Here is a 23371-nt window from a genome sequence, read left to right as displayed (position 1 = left end):
TCTATTAGGGTAGGAGAGGAGTTAGTCATAAAGCAGAACAGGTGACTTGTGTTCCTTCAGATGTTGTGGACTGCAGCTTCCATCATCCCCTGCCATTGGTCATGCAGGAGAAGGTTGATGGGGCCTCCATTCCAACGATATCTGGAGGGACACAGATTCTTTATCCCTGTTATAAAGGATATTTTCCCCTTGGTAGGAATTGCAAGATCATGTTCCCAAATGCATCGGACACATCCCATAGCAAAATAAAATTGATTGATGGATTTCTACAGCTCTTCCATCAGCTGATGAAGGAATCATATATTCTGATTATTTTAAACTACTTTCTAATCTGTAAAGGTGCATTGTATACTCTGAGCACAGAGTATCTAATATAATCACAGCATAGTGAATTCCCAATTTGGTCAGTTTCTTAAACTATAGTGTGAGTAACATAATGAGTAATCCAGTCCTGGAAATCACCCAAGAGCATGAAAAATAGGCTGCAAGAAACTAAATACTGAGCAGTTCTCACTTGCCTGGAGACTTAAAAATACAAGGAGGGGTTTCCAATGTTACAGAAGCTCTCTCAAGTGTGACAGTGACCAGTGGGTCTGTTTGTGTGTGTGCATGCACCCACAAGGAAAATTGCAGTTCTACAGCTATTTGATGATATTTCTAGACCAATCGTCACTTGGTTTATGTACTGTACAGTGGTTACAGTGTTGGATTGAAGACCTCAGAGATCCAGGTTCTAGTCCTCCCTCGGCCATGGAGCTTACTGCTGGCTTTGCTCCACGCACTGATTCTCAGCCTAACCTACCTCACAGTACTGTTGTTGTGAGGATAAAATGGGGAGGAGGAGAATCTTGTAAGCCACCTTGCGAGGGTGCCTTGTGAGAGGAAGAATGTTGGTATATTAATAAAATATAAATTACAGTATGCTATATTATAATATAACAAGAAAAGCAACAGCAACAGTGGTGCAGAAAATATTTGGCACCTGTTTTTTCAGCATTTTTTCAGCATTTGGCACCTGTTTTTTCTCCTGGCTGTTTGAGTAGCATTTTCAGGGGCTGGAGCAGCTGCCCTGGAGAGCAATTTGTCGGGAAGCCGCCTTCTGCTAGTCCTGATGTGTATGCCTAAATCTGGATCCAACTGAACACAGTCTGCCTCCTTCTGCCAATGCGTGCAGAATTTATCCTGGGGATTAAAGCGAACCTTTGCAAGGACCAGAACATGAGAAATGCAAAATGTATTTTTACTGTTTGGCATGCTCAAGAATTCAAAAACAAAAGAATACTCTCTGTAAAGATAGATTTCACTAAAGAGAACTGGGCATAGTGTTGTCAGTTACACAACGCTATCTTAGTTTTTTGCCAGAACATGCCTGCCAGCAGCCATGGAGAGGGAAACCTCTGCAAAGGACGTTTGCGGAGGCTCAGATTGTTTCTTGCTATGAAGACTATAAATGCTTACAAATGATGATGAGGGCAGATAGACAACTCCTGCTGAATTGTTTACAGTAAACAACTTTGACATGAAAATAGAGCTGCTTGTCATTCCACTGCAGGTGACTATACCTTGAGCTTTGAGAACCAGAAGCGTCCTTCAGGGAGAAAGACCTGAATCAAATCCCCAAGTGATGAGGGAAGGAAGAGGCCAAAGGAGGCCAGCTGCAGGGGCCAAATCAGCAGAAAGAGGTCTGTCCCGTCTTCCTAATTGCATGCTATGGAGAAAACGTTTTGGTTCCTTCTGCTTGGTGATGAATATTGAGCAAAATCGGGGCTGGATTTTTTACATGTCCCTGGTCTGCTGCAATCCAGTCATGCTTCCGCTTGTGCAGCTGTGAGATTGGAGTGCCAGCCCTTCCGGGTAACACATTCTGAAGGTGCGTAAAAGGTAGCACGGAACAAGCCTTACCCTGTGCATAGGATCAATGAGAACAGGTGAACTGGAGAGAAAAGACAGGTGATTCCTTCTCCACACACAGACAACCATGGATCCTCCAGAGGTTTGTTTAGTTTTGATGTTACCTCCAGGGAAGAGAGGAAGTTGGCTAACAGATGTGCCACATGATGAAAAAATTGGGGAGAAAATGAAAGAGCTGCTTTTTCTTTCACACAGCAGAATGGGGGGGGGGGTAAAATTAATGGAAAGCCCTTTGAAAGCACATGTGATGCATCTTTGCTCAATGCACCAATGGATCTGATGCTGTTCATTAAGACAACCAGGTACAAAGACAGTTCAAAATCTATTGATGGGGGCGGGGGGGTGCAATTGGACTGGGACTCAGAAATCTGGGCTCTAGTCAAGACTCATCATGAAGCTCATTGGAGCACTTTGAGCCAGTCACAGATTTTCAGCCTCATCTTCCTCACAGGGTTGTTGCAAAGATACAAGATAGAGGGGGAGAAACTTGTAAATTCCTCTAGGTTCCTTGAAAGAGGGGGGAAAAGTGAGTTGCAAATATAATTTAATAATAAGAGTCTGTTTTAAAGACAGCTGCTTTTCAGACCTGGGAAAAACATAGTGGGCTTCTGCTATCGAGCCTCTTTATGAGAACTGCTTTGAATGGGAATGTTTGCTTGATTTCCGTACCATACAAAGCTGTACTGCCCAACAGCCAGTTTACTACCATTAAAACCGGAACATCCAACATAAAATCCTCTATCAAAATTTAAGCTACAGTATAAAATTGAAACAAAAGCCAATGTAAACCAAGCAGTTGTACAAAGATTTAAATTATACCTGAGTTAAAACAGTAAATGTGAAAATTTTAGAATTCCTGGAAAAATAAGATCTTTGCCAGATGCCAGAGAGAGACTTAGGTATCAGGTGAACCTCTCATTCCCCAGCAGAACAAGCCTTTTTCCTAGTAGCCAGCCATCTCCCCTTGACAGCCACAGAGAGGAGTTTGTGCTCTCTCTCTCTCTCTCTCTCTCTCGCTCTCGCTCTCGCTCTCGCTCTCGCTCTCTCTCTCACACACACACACACACACGAGTTTCAGACTCACATTGGAGTCCCCCTCTCCCACTCTCTTGTTTTGGGGCACTCCGTTGTCAACCAGTGGTCCCTTTTGCACTCACTGTTGCCAAGGGATGGGTGGGCATTTCCCACTTCCGCAAAAGGGGCAAGCAGGGAGATATTAGAGGGAAATCCAGTGAGCATCCTTTTTCCCAGTCAGGCCTGACCTTGAGCAGTTTTACAGGACAGGAGTTGCGTGCGAGGCCACTTGTGGCTGCCCCAACCGGCTCCTGCCTCTAAATCTCCGGGCACAAGCCCGATACATGAGGAGAGCGGATTTCTCCGCTTTTCGGCTGTAAAAACGACCTTGGAGGCCGTCCAGGGGTTGGCATTACGGGCTCATCTCAGTGACAGCAGTACGGACTCCCTCCCGCGGCCTCGTCCCGTTCACCCTGGCCAGCTCCCCTTACGAAACCGCAGCAGCGCCTGCCTGCCTGCCCGGCCGGTGAACCCGGGAGCCGTGCGAGCCGCAGCTGGGCGCTCCAGCGCGCAAGGGCCAAGCCCCGCGGCCAGGGTCAGGGCAAGGCACCACTGCGCTTGGCAAGCTCTGTGCATCCGGCAGCAGCCCCCGACCCCGCAGCTGCCCTAGCCGCCTCTGTGGGCTCCCTGCCAGGCTCATTCCTGGTTGCCCCCTCCCCACCCATTTGTTCCAAAGCAGGTTTTCTCCTCCTCCCTTTTACGAAATGGTTCCTGCTGTTGCGCCGCGGGAAAGCGGAGGCTCAAAAGGAGGAAGGGGCTTTCCTAGAAAGCTTAGGTTCCGCGGAGCTGAAGGCTGGAAAGGGGCGTGCGGGATTTTGTGCGGTGTGCGAAGCAAGGAGGGGAGGCCCCCCCGAAAGCCCCCCCCCATTCTTTCTCTTTTGAAGTGGGGAGGCCTGCCTTCGCCTGGAGGACAGGTCTGCGCATGCCTGGGTAGAGGGGCTGTCCCCGAGCCAGGCACCGCTGGAAAAAGAGGCTGTGGCCGCCCCCTCCCCCTCCACGCCCCGGCTGCCGCCTGCGGAGGCACACGCCGTCCCCGCCGCCTCGCCGAGACCGGGAAGGAGCTGGGCGCCTTGCCGTTCGGCTGCCCGGCTGCGATGCCAGGCTCCTGCCGGGAGGCTCGGGACGGGCGACGGCGGCTCCGGCTGGCGGCGACGGAGCCCTTCCCGCGCGCCTCTTGCGGACGCGGGGGCCGCAAGGTGCCCTAGGGGCTCGCCTCCCTGCGGGCGGCCGGCTGGCCGGGGCGGCAGATGCGGCGCCGGGGCAGCGGCTGCCGAGGTGCGCCGCAGCCGGCCGAGCGGGGAGGGAGGGGGCGGCGGGGCAGCGCCCGAGCGCGCCAGGGGGCGGCCCGGCGCTCTCCATGGTGCTGAAGCGCGCTGCGCGGCTGGCCACGCCACGGGGGGCGGCCTCCTCCCGCCTCCCCCGCGCCAGCCAGCGATCCCCAGCCTGTTGCGCGGCACGGCAGCGAGCCTTGGGTGAGAAGCGGGATCCCGCCGCCGCCGCCGCCGCCGCCTCCCGCGCAAGAGCCATGGCTGCGCGCAGCCAGGTGACCTACGGCGCTTCCCTGCTGCTGGTGCTCTGGGGTAGGTGCCTCCCGTTCTCGCAGCCGCCGCTCTTCTAGGAAACGGTCGGGACGTAAACCTGGGGAGAGGGGCGAGGGCCGGGCATGGTGGGGGGGGGAAGCAGGCGGGTGGCGCTGGGCGGGAAGCTGTTTTTGAGGCGGAGGACGCGGCCCCCCCGTGGAGGCAGGCGCAGGCTCAGCCGAGCTGCCTCGGTCGTGCCCCGGAGAGGGGTTGTCATGGCGAGATGCGAGCCCCGTAATTAAAAGCAGGGCGGCGGTGGCGGCTTCTTCTCGGAGGGAAGGCGGGCAGAGGGAAGCGCGAATGCGGCGATCGCACTTGGGGGATCATGTGAAACCGACACGTGAATGATCTCACGGGGTGTTGGTGATGGAGAAAACTCTCTCAATCCGTTCTGCATTAACTTTTCTAAAGATGGTCGGTGCTGTGTATCTTTCTTTTCCTTTCGTTTTTCTTAAAATCCTCCGATGCGCACGGGGGTGGTGCTCGGCACGGCATTTAAAGTGCCTTCCCCTAAAGGAGTTGGGAAGAAAAGCATTTCTTTCTGCTCTCAGTTCAGGAAATGGAGTGGCAAAACGGAATCCAAGGTGCTTGCCCTGATTTTCATTCGAAGCCTTGTGTATCTTAAAACTTAGCCGATTGGGTAGGAGGCCAAGTGGAGAAAGAGACCCCCTGGGATTTGTTGCCTCTTGTCTTGGAGGTGGAAAGATCCTTTCTACCAGATGTTGGGGAAGACGAATAAGAAAGGGTTGGTGCAGCTGGGTGACCACTTGGTGAACCGAATACTGTTCCAGACAGCCTTTCATCTGACCTAGCAGGCCTCTCTTGCGTGCTTACCTTTGCAACCAAATCAAATTTCCCCATGAAAAGGAGCACATCTCAAGGGATGCAGCCAGCAGAGGAACGACTGGGATGTTGGTTCACCAAGAGGTGCCCCAGGGAAAGGACAGTGTCTCATTGCAAGGTAACATATTTGTGATAGTCCAGTGTCGGTATCAACCTAACTAGTGATTTGACATTTGGAGGTATTTTCATATGCATCAGTACCTTTGTATCTCAGTAAATCCCGAGACTGATGTTCAAATGTTCAAATGTTCAAATTTAAAATGATTCTGGCCCCTTTTAGCAGTATTCACACATTTGGAGCATTCATCCATGTGTGCAAAGCATGTGATGTGGCTCAGATGGCAAAAGGAATCCAGTGGTAATTAACTTCATTTTGGATTCAAGGCGCTGTGCATCTTAGCATTTAGCAGACTGGGTGGGGAGTCTTAAGTGCAGGAGGGAGACTCTCCCTGTATACTACTGTTAGAGTCCTGTGCAGAAACACCCTTCCTTATAGGTGTAACACTAGAACAAAGCCCCAGCTTATCAAACCTTCTTCTTGAGCACTGCATTCCTGGAGTCACCGCCAGCAAGTTCGCTTAGGACAAAGAAACTGCCATTGTGGAATGGCAGTTAGAAAGTGTAAAGCAATCATTATGCATACGTATGTCTGAGCTTTAGTCAGTAAGAAAGAACCTCTCAACAGCTGATCAGTGTTCACTGTATTCCCCCCACCTGCCACAGCATGGGATTTTCTTCTGTGTTATGGGGGTGGGGGTCCGTATCCTTAGTGAGATTAGAAACAGTGATACCCATTCTGAAGAAAATGTTACAATAGGCAACCCAGCTCCAAATCTTGATGAAAAACGGTGAGGAAAAGCTCTCTCTGAGATCAAGCACACCATGCTAGGGCAAGGATGGACTGACAGGAACAAAACACCCAGAGGGTTTCCAAGCTTTGCATGGCGGGTATTTGAGCTTGAAGCTTTGTATTGATTGCACACGCACGCACGCACGCGCGTGCACACACACAACATGCTGCATTTGTGTGTGTGATTAGCAGTTTGGATTACATAATTTCTGGTTGGTTTTCTGTGCACCACAACTGTGCTGATACCTAATGTATTTTTAAATTTAGGCCAAATATTTAAAATTAATATAAGCAAAGTCTGAGATCTGAGAAGGTTCAGGTTCAGATTCTCATGCTGGAGGGAGATGAAGAAACACCTTGTAAATCTGAAAAGTGCCAATTAATTTGGCACTGATTTATTATTAAATGCAGATTATTTTTTGAGACCAAAGCAGAGAGGAAAGCTTTTTTCAAATCCCAATATTTAATTCATTTTCAATTAATGCCACTGGTGATATAAAAGCTGTATTTTCATCTAGAAATTGAAGCGCTTTGGATAATGGATTGTTCTCTGTTTCACTCCTCCCCTGTTTGTATGTTTGTGATCATGCCCTACTTGGAAATGGGCCTCACTCCCAACTGTACATGTTCACATGTGCAAACTGGCTGCTGCCCCCACAACCTGGTGTTAACACCATTCCTCTCCAGCGGGTCTCTGCTCTGCAGTTTGTGTGGAAGTGCCGTCTGAGACAGAGGCAGTCCAGGGATCACATATGAAGCTGATGTGCATCTCCTGCATGAAGCGAGAAGAAGTTTCTGCCAACACTGTGGTGAAATGGTTCTATAAGGCTGAAGGAGGCAAAGATGTGCTGGTAAGCAACTCATTGGATGGTTCACACTAGAAGCTTGTACAATGGAAATAGAACCAAGCTTAGGACATGGAGCGTTTAGCATATCCCCTATGTTGAAGAATGGAGAAATAAGCTGAAGAGGAATCTCTAGCAATGTGTAGTAATTCCTGTGGGTTACTTTGAATATGCTGCTGTGTTGTGATTGAAAGGCAAATACCCAGTCAACAGCAGACACAGATAAGTAGCAAGATCAACTGAGTTCAGACAACACTCAGGGTTTAAGTTTGGGTTGCTACTGAATTGTGGATTGCAATTGAAGCCTGAGTTATCTTGCTGAACCCCGCCAAGATAGGTAAACCATGATGAACAACCCAGAGCAAAACAATAAACCTTGAGTTCACTTCATGGACTGCCTTCACTGAACAAGCCATGGCTTCCTAGTGCAGCTGGGCATGGGTAACTCAATAAGCCAGGTTTCAACAACAGCCCATGGTTGCATAATACATGATCATGTTGTCCGAACCCAGCAGCTGAATCCCTCCTTCAGCTCTGTTCATTGATCTTTTAAGACCAAGAAAGGGGATCTATTTCCTGGTGGCCGTATGAGAAATGAGGCCTCTCTTACCTTTAGAAATGCACATAGCAAGTAAGAGCAAGTTTCTTTTTTAAAAAAATGGTAGCTTCAGTGGATAATATGGGGCAGGGATGAACTGAAGTGAAGGAATTAGCATCTGCTTGTGAAACTTCGATCCACTACAGCCTATCCCATTGCAGTGATAGAAATTCTTGCCCTAAAAAGAGGTTCCTTTTTAGAACTCAGCTTCTCTATTGCAGGAGAAGTCCTACCTCAGCAATACTGAGCAGAAATATTGCATCCTGGTGTTTCCTCCTGGCTCATGTCTCCTTCCTGCATGCTCAGCATTACTTGTTTTCTTGTTTAAAGGGTGCATAGCCGGATGGAGCCACATAAGATCACTGAGTGTGGAATGCTCAGAAGATACCTTTTATTCTTCCACTTATCTTTAAGACATGCATTCCAAAGAAGGATTTTATGCCCTCTGTCTTTGCTTCCTGAATCAAATACTAAAACACTAGGACGTGGCTTAGAGAGCTGATAATGACTGCACTTCTTTTCTGCTCCCCACAGATCTATGAGTACAACAATGAGAAACGGGAAGTGGAGAGTCGCTTCCGTGGCCGGCTCCAGTGGAATGGGAGTGCAGACATGCAGGATGTGTCCATTTCAGTGCTCAATATCACTCTGAACGATTCAGGGATCTATACATGCAATGTGACCCGGGAATTCAACTTCGAGTCACATCGGCCGGTCTTTACCAGCTCTACGCTGATCCATCTCACAGTGGTGGAGAAGGGTACGCCACATGCTGACGATCCTTTAGAGAGTTAATTTGTTGCTGTGTACAAAATGGTGATGCAGAAGTTGGTGTGCTTATGGTGAGGTAACGAGTCTGACAGGCTTCAACTTGCTTCTTCCAGTTCATGGTGCCTGGCAGGCTTAGAGATCTGTTGGACATCCAATTGGCTTTCGGGATGGTCCGAAAAGTTGTTGGTTGGGTATGGCTGACTTTGTAGTTTTGCGGTTTAATGTCTTGTAAACTGGGGAAAGGTGACAGCCCCCATGCTTACTTTTTAAAAAGACTGCTCTCAGTGTTAACAGAAGAACTGGGACTGCAAGCTTAACTGTTACCAGTTACTGAACTATCTGGTGAGTCATCCTCTTTGTTGCATTCTATCCTCTTGCCATGTGTTGTGAAGGACCCATCCGAAACATTCCCTTCAAAACGAAAGATGCTTCCTTTTTTATCATGATCTAATACTGTTTCCACCCCCACTGTTTAGAAAGGTATTAACAAAGTTTGTGCTTTGTTAATTCCAGTTGCCATATATAAGTGGTTAAGGCAAGATAGTTTTAGTTCAGGGTTTACCTTCAATGATGATATTGATTCTCATGTAATCCCATTCTCTCCTGAATGATGGTTGAGTTAAAGGCATCTTCCCCGTTACATCTCCTTCCTGACTCTTCGTGTGCGTTATTCTCCCCTGCCCCACAGCCGTACGCCCTTTTCTCTATTTATTTTCTCTTCCTCTGTGTTATTCACTTGCTGAACATCCCTCCCTGAGTTGTCTCCATGTCTCGGTGGTTCTCTGTGTTTCCTTGTCTTCAGCACAATGTTGAACAGCTCCAGATGGGGAAAGTAAAGGAACAGGGAAGAAAAGGAGAGTCTTAGCAGGTCCCAGGATGGGCACAGACATGGCTCTGTGTCCCAAGTGAAGTACGTCTTCTGAGTGGCTCTGCATGTTTGCGCATGTGCTAAGGAAAGCATCCAGAGGAGGCAGCTGCTGCAGTGCATGTGTGGATGTGGCCAAACGTTTAGTAGGTGGGATGGATCTGATCAGGAGACAGTAGAACGCCAGTTGTCCCACCCGGGTCTTGTGGTGGTCTGCAGCCACTGCCTTCCTCTGATGTAGCTCACATCATTCTTGCTTATCCAGATTATCCACATTCTGCACCATGAATGCCTGGTCATAAAGTGCTCTCACCCTGTTCGAGAGCAGGACTCCTTGAAGGTTGGGAGAGACAACATGGGCACCATGTAGGAGAAGGCTGCTCCAGCCAGTTTAAGGTTCCAGTGCCAGAGTTTGTACCGATTAGTAGCAGAGCCGAGAATGGGATCCATGGATTTTGCCATGCATGGGCATGGTATGTGTCTTGGGGCTAAACTGGAAGAGGGCAATGAATTTTCCAACTGGCACAATTTGTTCCATAAGAACCACTAAGGATGTAAGTGCCTGCTGAGCTGGCTCCGAACCTAAAGCCCAAGTAAGAAAGCCTGGCAGCTCAACTTCTGGTACCTCAGTGCCATCAGAGACAGAAAGCAACAGAAGATCAAAATAGCCCCCAAGGGGGTGGTTTTGCTCATCCAGAGCTTGGAAGGCCACAACAGTCTCTTCATTTCTTTTCTCCTACACAGCTGGAGAAGACTTTACATCTGTCATCTCTGAAATCATGATGTATATCCTGCTAGTCTTCCTCACTTTGTGGCTGCTGATAGAAATGGTCTACTGCTACAGGAAAGTCACCAAAGCAGAGGAGACTGCCCAGGAAAATGCGTAAGTAGGCAAAACCAAGGCCTTTTGCAGGCTCTTCCGAGATGTTTTCCCATCTGGGGCAAAGACAGCATGGTGCCCTCCATCCCACTCCCTTGGACCTGCATTGGCAGGGGTTCCCTCTACCATGCATTGGAGCCTACACAGCAGGCTATGGCAGGGTTCAGACAACAAGCGAACTCATGGACTGCATATGGGTTGAGTGTGGGCTGTTGTTGAAACTGAGATAACAACCCAGCTGAGATAACAGATAATGGTGAACAACCTAGACTCCATAGCAGAACAAACCAGGAGCTCTTTTCATGGGTTGTTCATAGTTAGCAAGCTGTGACTTGCTAGTGCAGCTGATTCAGACACCATAACCCATGTTTCAACAACCACCCCTGGTTCAATAATCCATTCTCATCCCATACCTAGCCTTTCAGTGTTGGCTTCATGTCTGAATCTTGTCCCTGTCATGCACATTCACTCCAGCATCTCGCCCTCACGCTCCACATTCCCTAACTGACCAGCTTACTCTGCATAATGGTAGGGCTGGCTTTGCATTTTGGAAAGGGACAAGAGGCGGAGCAAGCCAGAGGTTCCTCATGCCAGGATTAAAGGCACTCCCATTCTGCTCTGTGTTGCAGAGATGCTGGCTGATAGCACAGAATGCCCCATCTACCAGAGCTTCCTTGTCCACTTGCCTGGAAGGCTAGCTCTCCATATGCCTCTGTAGCTGTGCTCCTCCACTGGAATGAATGGAGAAGGCCATCCATGTACACAAGAGCACACACAAAGGGCTTTGTGTTGTCACAACACATGAAGCTGCTGTATACCAAATGAGCCCAGTTCAGCCATTTATCTCCACATTGCCTATTGCCTGACCCGCAGCAGTCTTATCTCAGGCAGGGGGCCTTTCCCTCTTTTAATTGCACACACCAAGGTAGGAGGCAGGGATCTTCTACAGGTAAAAGCCACGCTCTGTTTGCTCACTGAGTTGCAGTCTCTCTCCTTGGTAAGGTGCCATCACCATCACCATCAATTTCTATAGCACCCCCAGATGATGCTCTCTGGGCACTTTACAACAAATAAAGTTTTGTGAACTAAGTTTTAAAATTGGGTGGCAAATTAGAGTTTTTCTCAAAGTAACACCCCCCCCCCTTGATTTACAGGACTGACTACCTCGCCATCCCTTCAGAAAACAAGGAAAACTGTGCAGTTCCTGTAGAGGAATAGAAGATGAAACATCAGGCGTACAATTTACAAAACAAGGTAAGTCCTTTGTACAAAAGAGTTGGTAAGCTAATCAAAATCTTTGTACAGGAAGGTACTTGTGGGAGTGATGTCCAAGGACATTTTGGAACCTTTTAGACATTTCTGGAGATCTGTAGATGAAATATATAGGTATAGACAGGTGTATCACTACCAATAGCATCCTGTTGAGACTGCAGAATGTATTGAAATCAAGAGCCTTGAGGCTTTTCTCCCATAAATCTCAGCATGTTGAATTAAATGTACTATAAGTACAGGAACAAATTCTAGGATATCACTCAGAAAAGACACAATCCACTACAAGTTTAAGCAGAAAAAGGCACTACAACCTTTAGTGTAAACAGCCCAGAGAGCTTCATCTTTTGGGTGGTATAGGAAATATAGGATAGACATGGATACATACATAAAAACACAACTCCCAGTCCCAGAATTCAATGTGGCTGGCTGGGGAATTCTGGTAGTCATGGGGCATTTTTTTTTTGTCTAGATATGCATATGATGCACCCCAAAAGAAATTGCTTTTCCTCTCATTTCTCAATGCAGCTTAAGGGGAGCAGAAAATCATCTATTTTCATTGATGTGGAGCAATAAGCAGGCTATGCTGCTGTGGAGCTGCAAAGGAAACGGACGGAATAAGAGTGTTTGTCAAGTCTTGGTGACACACAACTAGTTGTCTCCATTGCTGTAGAATCCAGGGCACTTTCCAGCAATCAAAGCGCATTGGCCATCTAATTCCTTGTCTCCTCCCTTTCAAACATGCACAAGGACGCCCATTGGCTGGGCCTTTCCCATATGACTACTTAGTGATGGCTGTTTTTTCACAGAAACAACCATCTAGGCTGGTGACAATTCTTTGGCAAGGACAGCGGAGAAAGGATTCTGCTTAAAACTCAACACTGTGGAGCCATGCTCAGAGCACTCCACCACCCACACCTCAGCTGGTGTGAAAAGAAGCATGCCAGCTGCTTCTTGGAAGCCATGAGGATGAGCACAGAGTTTTGGAGTGATGAAGCTCTGCGATGCACCTGGTGGTACCTCAGCTTCCTTCCCTCCTATGCTGAAGTGTTGTGGCTTGATGGCCAAAACTGGCCACCAGCGCTTTCCAGAACTGGAAGTGCAGATAGGACCGTTGCTTTTGTGCTCCTCCCACCAACCATAGGAGCCTGCAATCCTCCAACTTCAGAAGCTTCAGAACCAATCATATTTTCTACTAGGACTCAGCACCTTATGTGTAACAGCATACCATGGATATAGTGTGAGAAGTAGACCCTTTCCCAAGTCATGCCATTCCTGCAGGTCCAAACATGCTCTGCCAAACTGGGGGAGATGCAAATGCCTTTTCTTGGAGATAAGGCTCAAGGGTTAGAGTCTCCCAAAGGACACATGCTTAAAATCAAAGCCAAAAGCAAGGATGAGCATCCCAAAGTCAGGTATCTGGGGATGTGGAGTAAGCGTAAGCATCTGTGTGTACAGGTAGGCTGCTGATGCTGCTTTCAAGGTGTGCATGTTGCACATACATTTTTCTATCCAAACAATGGAAGACTCCCCCAATTTTGTCTTGTTTGCAGGGGCTCTGCAGAGTGGAGGACTAAGTCACTGCAGGCAGGAGTCCAATATGAAGAGGCGGAATCATGCGAACGTGTAAAGTCATTTCCATTTGTTTGGGACCTTACACAGCTTTGACTTCACGGCTCCCATCCTGAGCTCTCAGCCCATTCACCAAAGACTCTGCTTGGAGGCATGCTGCTTCAAGGGGCAAGGGTTCAGCAGCTTCTCCATCACCCTATTTACAACAGCTTTGTAAATACTAATGCATCTCATCTTTCACTAACACAGATTTCCCTTTGCATACTTCTAGCCATCACTCCCGGGCAAAGCACTCCCAACATCTCTGTGATACTTGCATTCATTTATTTAATGTGATCTTATATTTATACTCTGTCTTTTCCCAGAAGGAACCCAAGGTGGCTTGCATAATCCTCCTTCCTATTTTATCCTCACAACAACTATGTAAGGTAGGTTAGGCTGAGAATCAACCACTGACCTAAAGCCACCGAGTGAGGTTCATGGCAAAATGGGGACTAGAACCTAGACTGCCTGAGTCCCAGTCCAATGCTTTAACCACTATGCCACCCTGACTCCCACACATTGGACATTGCACATACCTTCACTGCCGGGCGCAAGGGTGATTTATTTTAAAGTCAGACGAGCATATTGTGTTTATAGCCTGACTTTTCTTTCGAGCAGGCATGGATGGTCCTTGTCCTCTCCATGCTGAGACTGATGAATGGGAAGGGATCAAGGGAAGAACTTCTCCACCCAGTACATAGTTCAGCTGTGGAATTCACTGCCACATCTGGATGGCTTTAAAAGAGGACTGGACTGACTCATGGAGCAGAAGACTAGCCATGGCTACCGGCCTTGCTGGCCATACCAGCCACCACTATGAGTGGCAGTATGTCTGCGTAGACCAGTTGCTACAGAGCTTGAGCAGGAAGGAGCTGCTGTATTCCTCCTGCCTGAGGGATCCTGTGAGTAGCTGTGTGAATGAAGTGCCAGGTCTCACCCGGCATGTCTTCTTTCCATGTCCTTCTGTCCATCTCGTTCTCACAACACAACCCTGTGTGATAGGTTAGGCTGAAAGGGAAATGCTGATCCAAAGCCACCCGGAGGGTTTTATGGCTGAGTGGGGGCAAAACCCTGGCTCTGCCAGACCCAACTCAGCTCCCTAACCTCTCTACCACGCTGCCCTGGCTCTTTATTAGCCAGCAGTGGCTTGGGTGTCAAATTATGCCTTAGCGAGGCCACAGAAAGGCCCATCCCTTCATGAGCAAATGGGTGACCAGACTTGGGAGAGATACTGATAAAACAGTGACTGTCCATGAAACCAGGAGAGGCTCGAGGAGTGGCACTGGGAAGCACCCCAATTGCATAATATGCCAATCTCATATCGTAGCCACAGGACTTGTCCAGTGCGAATGGGCAAATTTACTTGGGACACAACCCCCCCCCCAATGCCCATTTAGGCAGAGAAAAAGCAAAGCTAGGAGTTGTGGGGAGTTTTCCTGTCCCCGTGTACATAAGATGGCACTCTTAGTCAGCTATTCAGTGATTTAGTAAATCCCAAGCAGCAAACCTTTTAATGTATGCCAGCAAAATAGAAGCAGCTACTGCTAACTGCTTCACTGCCACTTGCTTCTCTTTTCGTACATTGACATTTTCCTTCACATCTGGCGGGACTGTTAACTGGCCAAGTTGCTCAGGTGAAGGAGCTTAATCCAGACTAACATGGGCTTTTCAGTCCAGCCAAGTGTCCTTTGATGGGCTCAAGAGGCTGAACAAGTGTGGGGAACTCTACTTGGAGAGAACATGGGGTCATGTGAGGACGATACTGTGTTTTTCAGCGGGAGCCAGTGCTTTCCCCAGCGGCATGGCCCTCAGACGAAATTAGGAACTGCAGCTTCTCCCACTACCAAACTCATTTGCCCAGTCTCCACTGCTACTTATACAGAATCCAACATTCTCTCTGGTAAGGGCTACCCCAGTAAGGGAAGACTGCTGAGCAAAACAAATGTGGACAGACAAGCAGAAAAGGAAATCCCTTCTCTGATGCACACATTCCAGTAACTATGTAGTATTTATGAAGTAATTTCTCCAGTTACTTCTGCAATCATGTGAGGTGGACCTTTGCTGTTAGCCCCAGAACAAGAGGAGGTAGCTCAGGTTGCCTAGTAAGTGAATGGCGACCCAAGGTAAGTCCAAGAAATCTATAGTAGGGGATAATGGCAGCTCACTTTCCGTAATGTGGTACATAAATAGAGCTGTTAAATCTGTTGAGAAGTAGCAGCCATCATGATATATAGGAAAAATGGGGGCCCACGAGGTATTCTTGAGCCCCAGAGAAAGCACTCTGGTTTCCTATCCATGAATTAAACAGAGGGCATTTTCCTTCTCGCTGAAGGGACCCGATGGCCTTACAGATTCTGTGGAACTACAACTTCCATCCTCCCCGGCCACCAAGGATACTGGCTGACATGAGTGTGGCCCATAGGCTCTAACGCCTCTCTTTTGATCTCTGTCAATCATTTCCATTTTCGCTTTAGGAAAGTCACATTGCCTAATCCAGTTTAGCCTAAATCCAACCCCTGTATTCATCACCTGCAATAATAAAATCTAATACTCTCATTCCCAAAATGGAGTAGTTAAATGATAGGTCTGGCACTTCAGAAAGCTTCTCTGGGAGCACAAAAAGGGCACAGGCTATTTTCATTCTCGCCCCAATTGCTTCCATAACTGTTTAAAATGGACACATTCTTGTGCCCATCTAAAAGTTCAGTAGTGCATGAAGAATTTCTGGTGGCTGCCCAAGGCACGGGCGGGAACCTTGCATAATTTCTCCATCTCAAAAGGTAGTAGATTGCATCTTCTGTCTGTGCCACTCAGGAAAGGCTCAGATTTAGAAAGAGACAGCAAAATAAAACACAAAGAACCCACACGGCTCACTGTATTTTATTATATTTTATTCATACTTTTATTCCATTTTTTTCTAGCTACTTTACAATAAGATTTTGGCTTTGTAGCCTTTATAACTCCTAGGTTCTAGCAGTCAAGTTTGTGGTTGATGGTGTGTGGTTTTTCTTTTTCTTTTTCTTTTAATCCATTTGTATTGGACCTTGCGCACAGCGCAAAGTTTATTATGGTTACAGAATCAGACACACGGACAGCCAGACAACTCCTACAGACACAACTAGGGATCCTTTAGCAGTTATGTCTTGTTACCACAGACCCTTCCAGCTGTAAGAAATGTTTGGAGGTGGGAAAGGGAGCAGAACTTGGCCTTCAAGTCAGTTTCTCTTAGTTCTCCCTGCCTCAAATCCTCCTTTTAGTATGCTGAGACGCGGCTGCGGAAACACACACATTGGGTAAGAGTTGTCAGGGTCTAGGCCAGGCGTTCATGCGCAAGGGAGGGGGCGGGAGGGGGCGCAGGGGCAGAGGTGCCTTTCCAGTCCTCATCCCCAGCACTTGGGGACCACCTTGCAGCGGGCATTTGATAAGCAGCCACAAAAATCAGTCTCCAAGATGCTGGCGCTGCTACTGCACGTCAACGAGGAGGAAGCCACAGCCCTGAGCTATGGTATGTCACCATCAGAACCACGCCGAAATTGGATGCAAAGCTCAGGTTGGGGAGCCAGTCCTTCGAACCTTAGCAACGAAACTGACCCAAGTGAGGTAATTAAAAAGGATGGTCAGAGAGAGAAGCCTCTGAGCCATGTGCAAACGTAATTCCTTCACAAGAAAGAAGAGCTTGTTTTCCTCACCACAGTACAACGCATTCCTCTCAGAACACACCACCACCATGGGGAGGAAAGTGGAAGTGAGGGTAGCACCGGGTCAGCCCACAGAGGGCGCCGAGAATGCCAAGGGACCGGTGAACGATTGTACCACACCTAGGCAGAGAGGAGGCGGAACAGGAGAAGGATGCACAGCAAGGTAAGATGCTGTCAAGGATGCATATTTCCAGGAGACTCTCGTGCGAACTGCTCATGGGAAAATCAGTCCCCTCGTTCCGTGCATGGGTATGATTCAGCAAATCAGGGTGAGAGTTAGCTCTCCAGTTTGGCCGATTTGCACATCGTAAGTGGAGGGAGAGGGTGTTATGGCACCGAAATAATTACCCTGTGCTTCTGAGGCCTCAGAATGAGAGGGAAAATTAAGAGAGGCAGTATGGGGACCAGCGCAAACATCTGGGAATCAATCCCAGGAGGTTTGTCACCCTTTAGCATTTTGCAGGCCAGATATTCAGTTCTAGCATTTCCCCAAAACAAGAACTGGTTTGCCTGAAAATTCTCTACCACCTTTGAGCCATTCCAGATTATAAAACTGAGACGCTAACAGCAGACACCACGAAGGATACATTAATTGATCTAAGCTGCAAATGTAATTGCTTGCTATGATCGCTGGTTTCTTGTGCTGTTGCGGAAAGATCACTTGAGCAGAGCTGAAGTTTTTCAAGTCAAAAGGGGTGGTGGGCATACGAACAGAGCTACTGCTTGCAAGTGTAGAGTATCCTCTAAGGATCTCCTTTCTCAAGAGTTGTTTGCCAGGAAACAGGTGGGGTGCAGGCAGACACAACGGAGTGCCCATTCCACCTTTCTTTCATCAAGCACAAACTAACAACATTGAGACTTGTCATCAAAGCTTTGCACCCCTAAGAGAAAAGGAAGGCCAGCGTCATCTCCAAGGACATTTAAAAAAAAGACTGGTAACAGTCCAGAGGCAGCTGGCAGAGAGGGGGTAGTTAGGATTAGTCAAATTTAATCCAAACTTTTCTGGCTTCAGATTGTATCCTTCAGGTACAACCTAAACACAAAAGGTGTGCCTCATGAAGTTGGGCGCACTTGAATGCAGAGGGCCTTTTTAAAAATCTCAAGCATGTCTCTACCACCAGTGGCAGCCCCACATATGTGGAAAAAGGGTCTCACACACAATCTTTTGTGCGTGCAAATCTGCTTGCTCTCGACAAAGTCGCAGGGTAGTTTTGTACACAGGAGCTCTGCATGCACATTTAGGTTCCCCAGACAATGCTCTCTAAGATGGGTCTGTGTAGTCAGCAAGTAAAATCTGTCTTTCTATGGGAAAATTCTACAGGGCAGAACACAGAAAATCTCTAAAATCAAATGAGCAGGGGGAAAAAATACTTCTCTCTTTGCCAGGCTCAACTCCACCCCAAGAATTCCGCCCCTTCAGAGAGCTTGGCAGCTTGTTTAACGAAAGAAGGGGCTAACCTCTTTGGTCAGGGCGCTCTTGCAGGAAGTGTGCCTCTCAAACCGTGACTTCTTCTGGGAGCACAAGTGGATGAAAGTACGTTTTTCCTCGGTCTGTCCGGCAAACTGCCAGAAAAGAACCTTGCTGGCAAGGACGTTTAAGGAAAATGGACAGAATTTCTGAGCAATCTTGCTGAGCCTATGGGCACTGTGGGGGAGAAACAGCTTCTGTGCCTGCTTCTGCTTCTTCCACCGCCTTTTGTAGCCTCCTGCAAGAGGAACTTCAGCATCTGAGCATTCTGAGAGCCCTTAAAAGGATGCAGGTTGCATATGCTCATTACACTTGCTGGGCCTGCAAGGAGACCAATCCCGCCCCCCTAAACCCCAACCCCAGCCCCCCCAGCCCGGCTAAAAGCTATTAAGCACTTTCGTGGTGCCTATACAAGCAGCAAATCGGGCATCCTAAAGGTAGCCAACAAATCAGGAGCATTAGGCAAGAACAGGTACATAAATACGCTACATTATGCAAGTAACACTTCCAAAGGCTCCCCTGGGTGTTGACAGCGGGGCTCCCAGCTCTTGCCTGTGCATGCTTACCCCCTCCAACTGCTTCTCCTGACCAAACAAGATGGGCTGCTCGGGGGTTCATCAGGAAGCCACTCCCGGCCCAACTCAAGGTTTGCTCTTCTCTCCCTGCCAGTCCAGCCACACAGCAAAGGAAAAGCTCTCACTGATCATCCTTGGCTGGAGGGTGAGGATGCAGCTTTGCTAATGCACGTGGGCAGGTCTGCTCCTTCTCTGCCCTTTAAGGACCTGCTGCCCTTGGTGGCTATGCTGGGCTTAACACGTTCCACCTGGCATGGACTCAGATAGGGCACTCGGCCTCAAGCCGGGCGGGACTGGAGTCCCCTCCTCTCTTCTAGGCCATGAAGCTCTCTATTCTGCAGTATTGGGCTCTGCTGTGCCACCTGGGACCAAGAGGTTCCCCTCCATTTACCTTCTTGCCATGCTGGACAGCAGTCTATGCTGAGGAAAGATGCAAACCCCCACCTTCAAGAGCTCAAATTCAGGAAGAGGCATCAGCAGCCTGGAACTTACTGTGTGCAAGAAACCCTCAGCATCTTTGCCTAAAAAGGGTGTGATATGTCAACAGTTACTCAACATGCTGATGTGAACTCAACACTGAGGAACGTAGCAAACCAGCAGCATCAGGCCTGAAAGCGGGGGTGCCCCTTTTGCTCTCCCGGGGAGCTCCATGCCTCCGTTTTTCTTCCTTCAGCTCCTTTCTTGCCCCCGCCTCCTATCCACTGCCCAGCAGGAAAAAATGAAGCTACAAGCCCAGCTGCAGCTTTCTCAGATGCCTCTGGACACGTGCATCTTTAGTCTTCTGCAAAACATAGCAAACCAGTCTGCTCTTTACAGAGAATCTTGATTTTGACAACTCTGAATTATAGAATCACCACTAATAAGAACACAGCTCAATAAACACAGCACACTCACTTGAAATGTGTCAATTCCAGGTCTTCCCAACTATGTAATTGTTTTAAGCACCCTGGTATTTTAACATCAGAATTTGTGCATGGTTTTTCACAGCTTGGAAGCCTCCAAAGGCCTCTGCGACATATTTCTCAGACCTGTTTGGTGTTTGTTTCCAGTCACCACTGCTGGGCTTATCTTATCAACATGTATTCACAGATTTTAACTGGCCAGTGATGGTTTCCTGGCATGCATTGTGGAAGGCAGCTGGGACCTCGAAGCAGATGCATGTACCTGCCTAGGTAGTAAAAATATCCCCATTTAGTAAGCAACTGTTTTTCTTAATGCATTTCTCTTGGGTGTAGAAGATGCAGATAAATCCATGCATGCACCTTGAGAATTCAGGTAGAAGCAGGAAGAGCAGGTGTTTCTGAGCCCCTTGCTAAGTTCTGAGGCCTGTTCCAGGCTACAACATGTCTGTTTTGAGCAGAGGGACTTCTGGAAATGCACTGCAGGTAATCACAGAAGGGATTCCCTGTTAAGATGAAGCTCGGCTTGGACTCCCTTTCCAACTCTGGTAAGGATATATGTGTGTACGTATAGCCCTTTCAGTGAAGCAGCGATTCCCTGTGATACGTAGGAGATGATGTCGCCAATGCACAATGAGCGGAGAGGATCTGACACGAAAAGGGACCCTGCAGAGCTGAACCAAAGGGGGAGGGGGGTACATTCGCATGTCTCCGCCCACATGAAGCGAGTGAGCACCACGGACTGAACCGAAGGGGGGGCGTTCCACGAGCAAGCCTTTCCTAGCCACCTCGTCAATCGGCCACACGCTGTATGCGTGGCGGGCACTGCAGAGGGCGAAGGAAGCGTGAGTCACACCAGACGGGCAATGCGCGGAGGACCCCGCGAGAGGCTGCTGTGGGAAAACATGGGCTGGCAGAGACCTCGTGCCAACCGCAGGGCCCACCGGCAGCATACTTGCGGAGGGAGCGGCGTCCGTTGCGGGACGGGCTCTCATGGTCCTGAGCAGCTACCCCAAATGCCAGAGAAAGCAAGGTCTCTTCTAGCCATTCGCTCGCTTTCAGCTGAATGTAGGCGAAAGGGGATTTCACTCCCTCTGGGTTTTTCCCTTTGAACGGGGAAAAAAAACAGACAAAGAGACAAGACGGAGAAAAAGACAGACAGACAGGCAGACAGACAGGCAGACAGACAGGAAAATACCGAGAGAGGTGTGTGGGCCCAGGATGTCTTAGGCTGTGCTTTCCCACAATGCCTCACTGGCAGGAAAGCACAGCCTTGCCACATCCTGTGACGCTCCATTTCATCCAGTGCTGGAGGTCAGTCGGCACCGCTCTTTCTTTTCAGTACATAGGCTTTTTTTCTCCTTTAAAATCTGTATATAATATATATATATATATATATATTTATATTCTCTCTGTGTTTTATATATATATATATTTATATGTTCTATGTACACATATTGCACACAATCCACTGGCCACTTGTGCTCCTGCCTGCTAGTAGAATCGTTTCCGTTTCTCTTCTGGCCCTGACCGAAATTCACGGGACCCAATGCCGTTCTGGAGGTTTACTAGTGAGTCCTTCATCTGCAGGAGAGAGAACAAGAGAAGTACAACTAATGGGTAACAAGAAGAAAGAAGCACTCAGCCGTACACACATGTGCAAATACAATACAGCACCTGGTCCATATGTTGTCCCACTAATCAGTGTACACAGCCAATTGTCCCACCTGTCGTACAATACAACACCTGATTATCCCATGGGTAGGTTCATAGAATTATAGAATAGTAATGATAGAAGGGGCCATGGAGGCCATTGAGTCCAATTCCCGGATGCTGCAGGACACCAGTTTACACCACCCCCCTCAGATGGCTGTCCAGTTTCTTCCTGAATGCCTCCAGTGTGGGAGAGCCCACCACCTCTCCAGGCAGCTGGTTCCATTGTCGCATTGCTCTGACAGTGAGGAAGCTTTTCCTGATATCTAGCCTGAATCTGGGTTGTCACAACTCAAATTGATTAATTTGAGTCCCACACACTGTCCCATGTCCCACACACTGGCATCAGCAAGAAGAGATCTTGACCTTCCTCTTTGTCACAGCCTTTCTGGTACTTATAGAGCAGTGATAACGAACCTTTTAGAGACCATGAGCACAAACCCACTAATTTATCACAATGGGGCAAAACTGAAACAAAACCAGGAAACTGAGGTCTTAGTTTAGACAAAACTGCTCTCAGCCAGTCCAAGCAAATATGTGTATCTCCTTGGCAGTGAACTGACCTGCCATGCAGAAGGTCAGATAAGTCGCAGATAATAAGTCGTAGCTTGTGCCATCATTGCCGGGCAACCCTACTCATTTCCGAACATGCATATAGCCCTATCTGAGCAGTTATCAGATGTTTGGATGACATGCTGCACATGCTGAAAAAGACGGTACCGTGTGCCCACTGTGCCAGGGGGGCAAAAGGATTGCCACCGCTGGCCTAACCCTGCCATGCTGCATTCCCCTAACACTAATAAAGGGCTAAAGATAGGACAATTTTGAAAAAGGCACAATGAGTAGTTTTTCTGCACAGATCATCATTTCTCCCCATTCTAAACACATTCCAACCATCAGAATCATGCCAGGATTCCTAGTTTTCCTAACCCTGACCCTACGCTGGTGCTCACCCCTAACCCTAATATAGGGTAATATTCCACTGAAAGGTGCGCAATTTTTAAAAAGCCTTCTATGAGTAGCTTTTTCTCCCCAGCTCATCATTTCTCCCCATCCTAAACGCATTCCAACCATCAGAATCATGTCAGGACTCCTACTTTTTCTAACCCTAACCCTACCCTGGTGCTCACCCCTAACCCTAATATCGGGTAATGTTCCAATGATAGGTGGACGATTTTTAAAAAGCCTTCTTTGAGTAGCTTTTTCTCCCCAGCTCATCATTTCTCCCCCTCCTAAACGCATTCCAACCATCAGAATCATGCCAGGACTCCTAGTTTTCCTAACCCTAACCCTACCCTGGTGCTCACCCCTAACCCTAATATAGGGTAATGTTCCACTGAAAGGTGGGCGATTTTTAAAAAGCCGCCTTTGAGTAGCTTTTTCTCCCCAGCTCATCATTTCTCCCCCTCCTAAACGCATTCCAACCATCAGAATCATGCCAGGACTCCTAGTTTTCCTAACCCTAACCCTACCCTGGTGCTCACCCCTAACCCTAAAATAGGGTAATATTCCACTGAAAGGTGGGCGATTTTTAAAAAGCCGCCTTTGAGTAGCTTTTTCTCCCCAGCTCATCATTTCTCCCCATCCTAAACGCATTCCAACCGTCAGAATCATGTCAGGACTCCTACTTTTTCTAACCCTAACCCTACCCTGGTGCTCACCCCTAACCCTAATATCGGGTAATGTTCCACTGATAGGTGGACGATTTTTAAAAAGCCTTCTTTGAGTAGCTTTTTCTCCCCAGCTCATCATTTCTCCCCCTCCTAAACGCATTCCAACCATCAGAATCATGCCAGGACTCCTGGTTTTCCTAACCCTAACCCTACCCTGGTGCTCACCCCTAACCCTAAAGTAGGGTAATGTTCCACTGAAAGGTGGGCGATTTTTAAAAAGCCGTCTTTGAGTAGCTTTTTCTCCC

At 48.1% G+C, this 23371-nt stretch overlaps 2 protein-coding genes across 8 annotated transcripts in view; one reads left to right on the top strand and one right to left on the bottom strand.

Annotated features, from left to right (window-relative positions):
- Positions 1 to 4510: 4510 nt before the first annotated feature.
- On the top strand, positions 4511 to 11435 carry SCN3B (sodium voltage-gated channel beta subunit 3). The gene is made up of 5 exons (XM_044439630.1): positions 4511 to 4565; positions 6946 to 7109; positions 8236 to 8461; positions 10082 to 10220; positions 11372 to 11435. Exons 1-5 carry the CDS (start codon positions 4511 to 4513, stop codon positions 11433 to 11435), a joined length of 648 nt encoding a protein of 215 aa, XP_044295565.1.
- Positions 11436 to 19750: 8315 nt separating this feature from the next.
- Positions 19751 to 23371, bottom strand: part of GRAMD1B (GRAM domain containing 1B) — a 167484-nt gene continuing 163863 nt past the window's right edge. For all 7 annotated transcript variants that reach the window (XM_044439525.1, XM_044439527.1, XM_044439526.1 and 4 more), the window contains one exon: positions 19751 to 21324. In XM_044439525.1, the coding sequence (XP_044295460.1) occupies positions 21235 to 21324 (90 nt within the window). In that variant the 3' untranslated portion in view covers positions 19751 to 21234. The remainder of the gene's footprint in view (positions 21325 to 23371) is intronic.

The sequence above is a fragment of the Varanus komodoensis genome, unplaced genomic scaffold (genome assembly GCF_004798865.1).
Source record: "Varanus komodoensis strain SLA01 unplaced genomic scaffold, ASM479886v1 scaffold35, whole genome shotgun sequence".
NCBI classification, from domain to species: Eukaryota; Metazoa; Chordata; class Lepidosauria; order Squamata; family Varanidae; genus Varanus; species Varanus komodoensis.
This window is presented reverse-complemented; position numbering and strand designations above follow the sequence as displayed.

Bases quoted from the DNA above. Each gene is read 5' to 3' on its own strand.
- SCN3B (XM_044439630.1), top strand. From the start codon at position 4,511: ATGGCTGCGCGCAGCCAGGTGACCTACGGCGCTTCCCTGCTGCTGGTG. The intron at 8,462-10,081 runs GTACGCCACATG...TCTCCTACACAG, and splicing joins TCTCACAGTGGTGGAGAAGG to CTGGAGAAGACTTTACATCT. The intron at 10,221-11,371 runs GTAAGTAGGCAA...CTTGATTTACAG, and splicing joins GAGACTGCCCAGGAAAATGC to GACTGACTACCTCGCCATCC.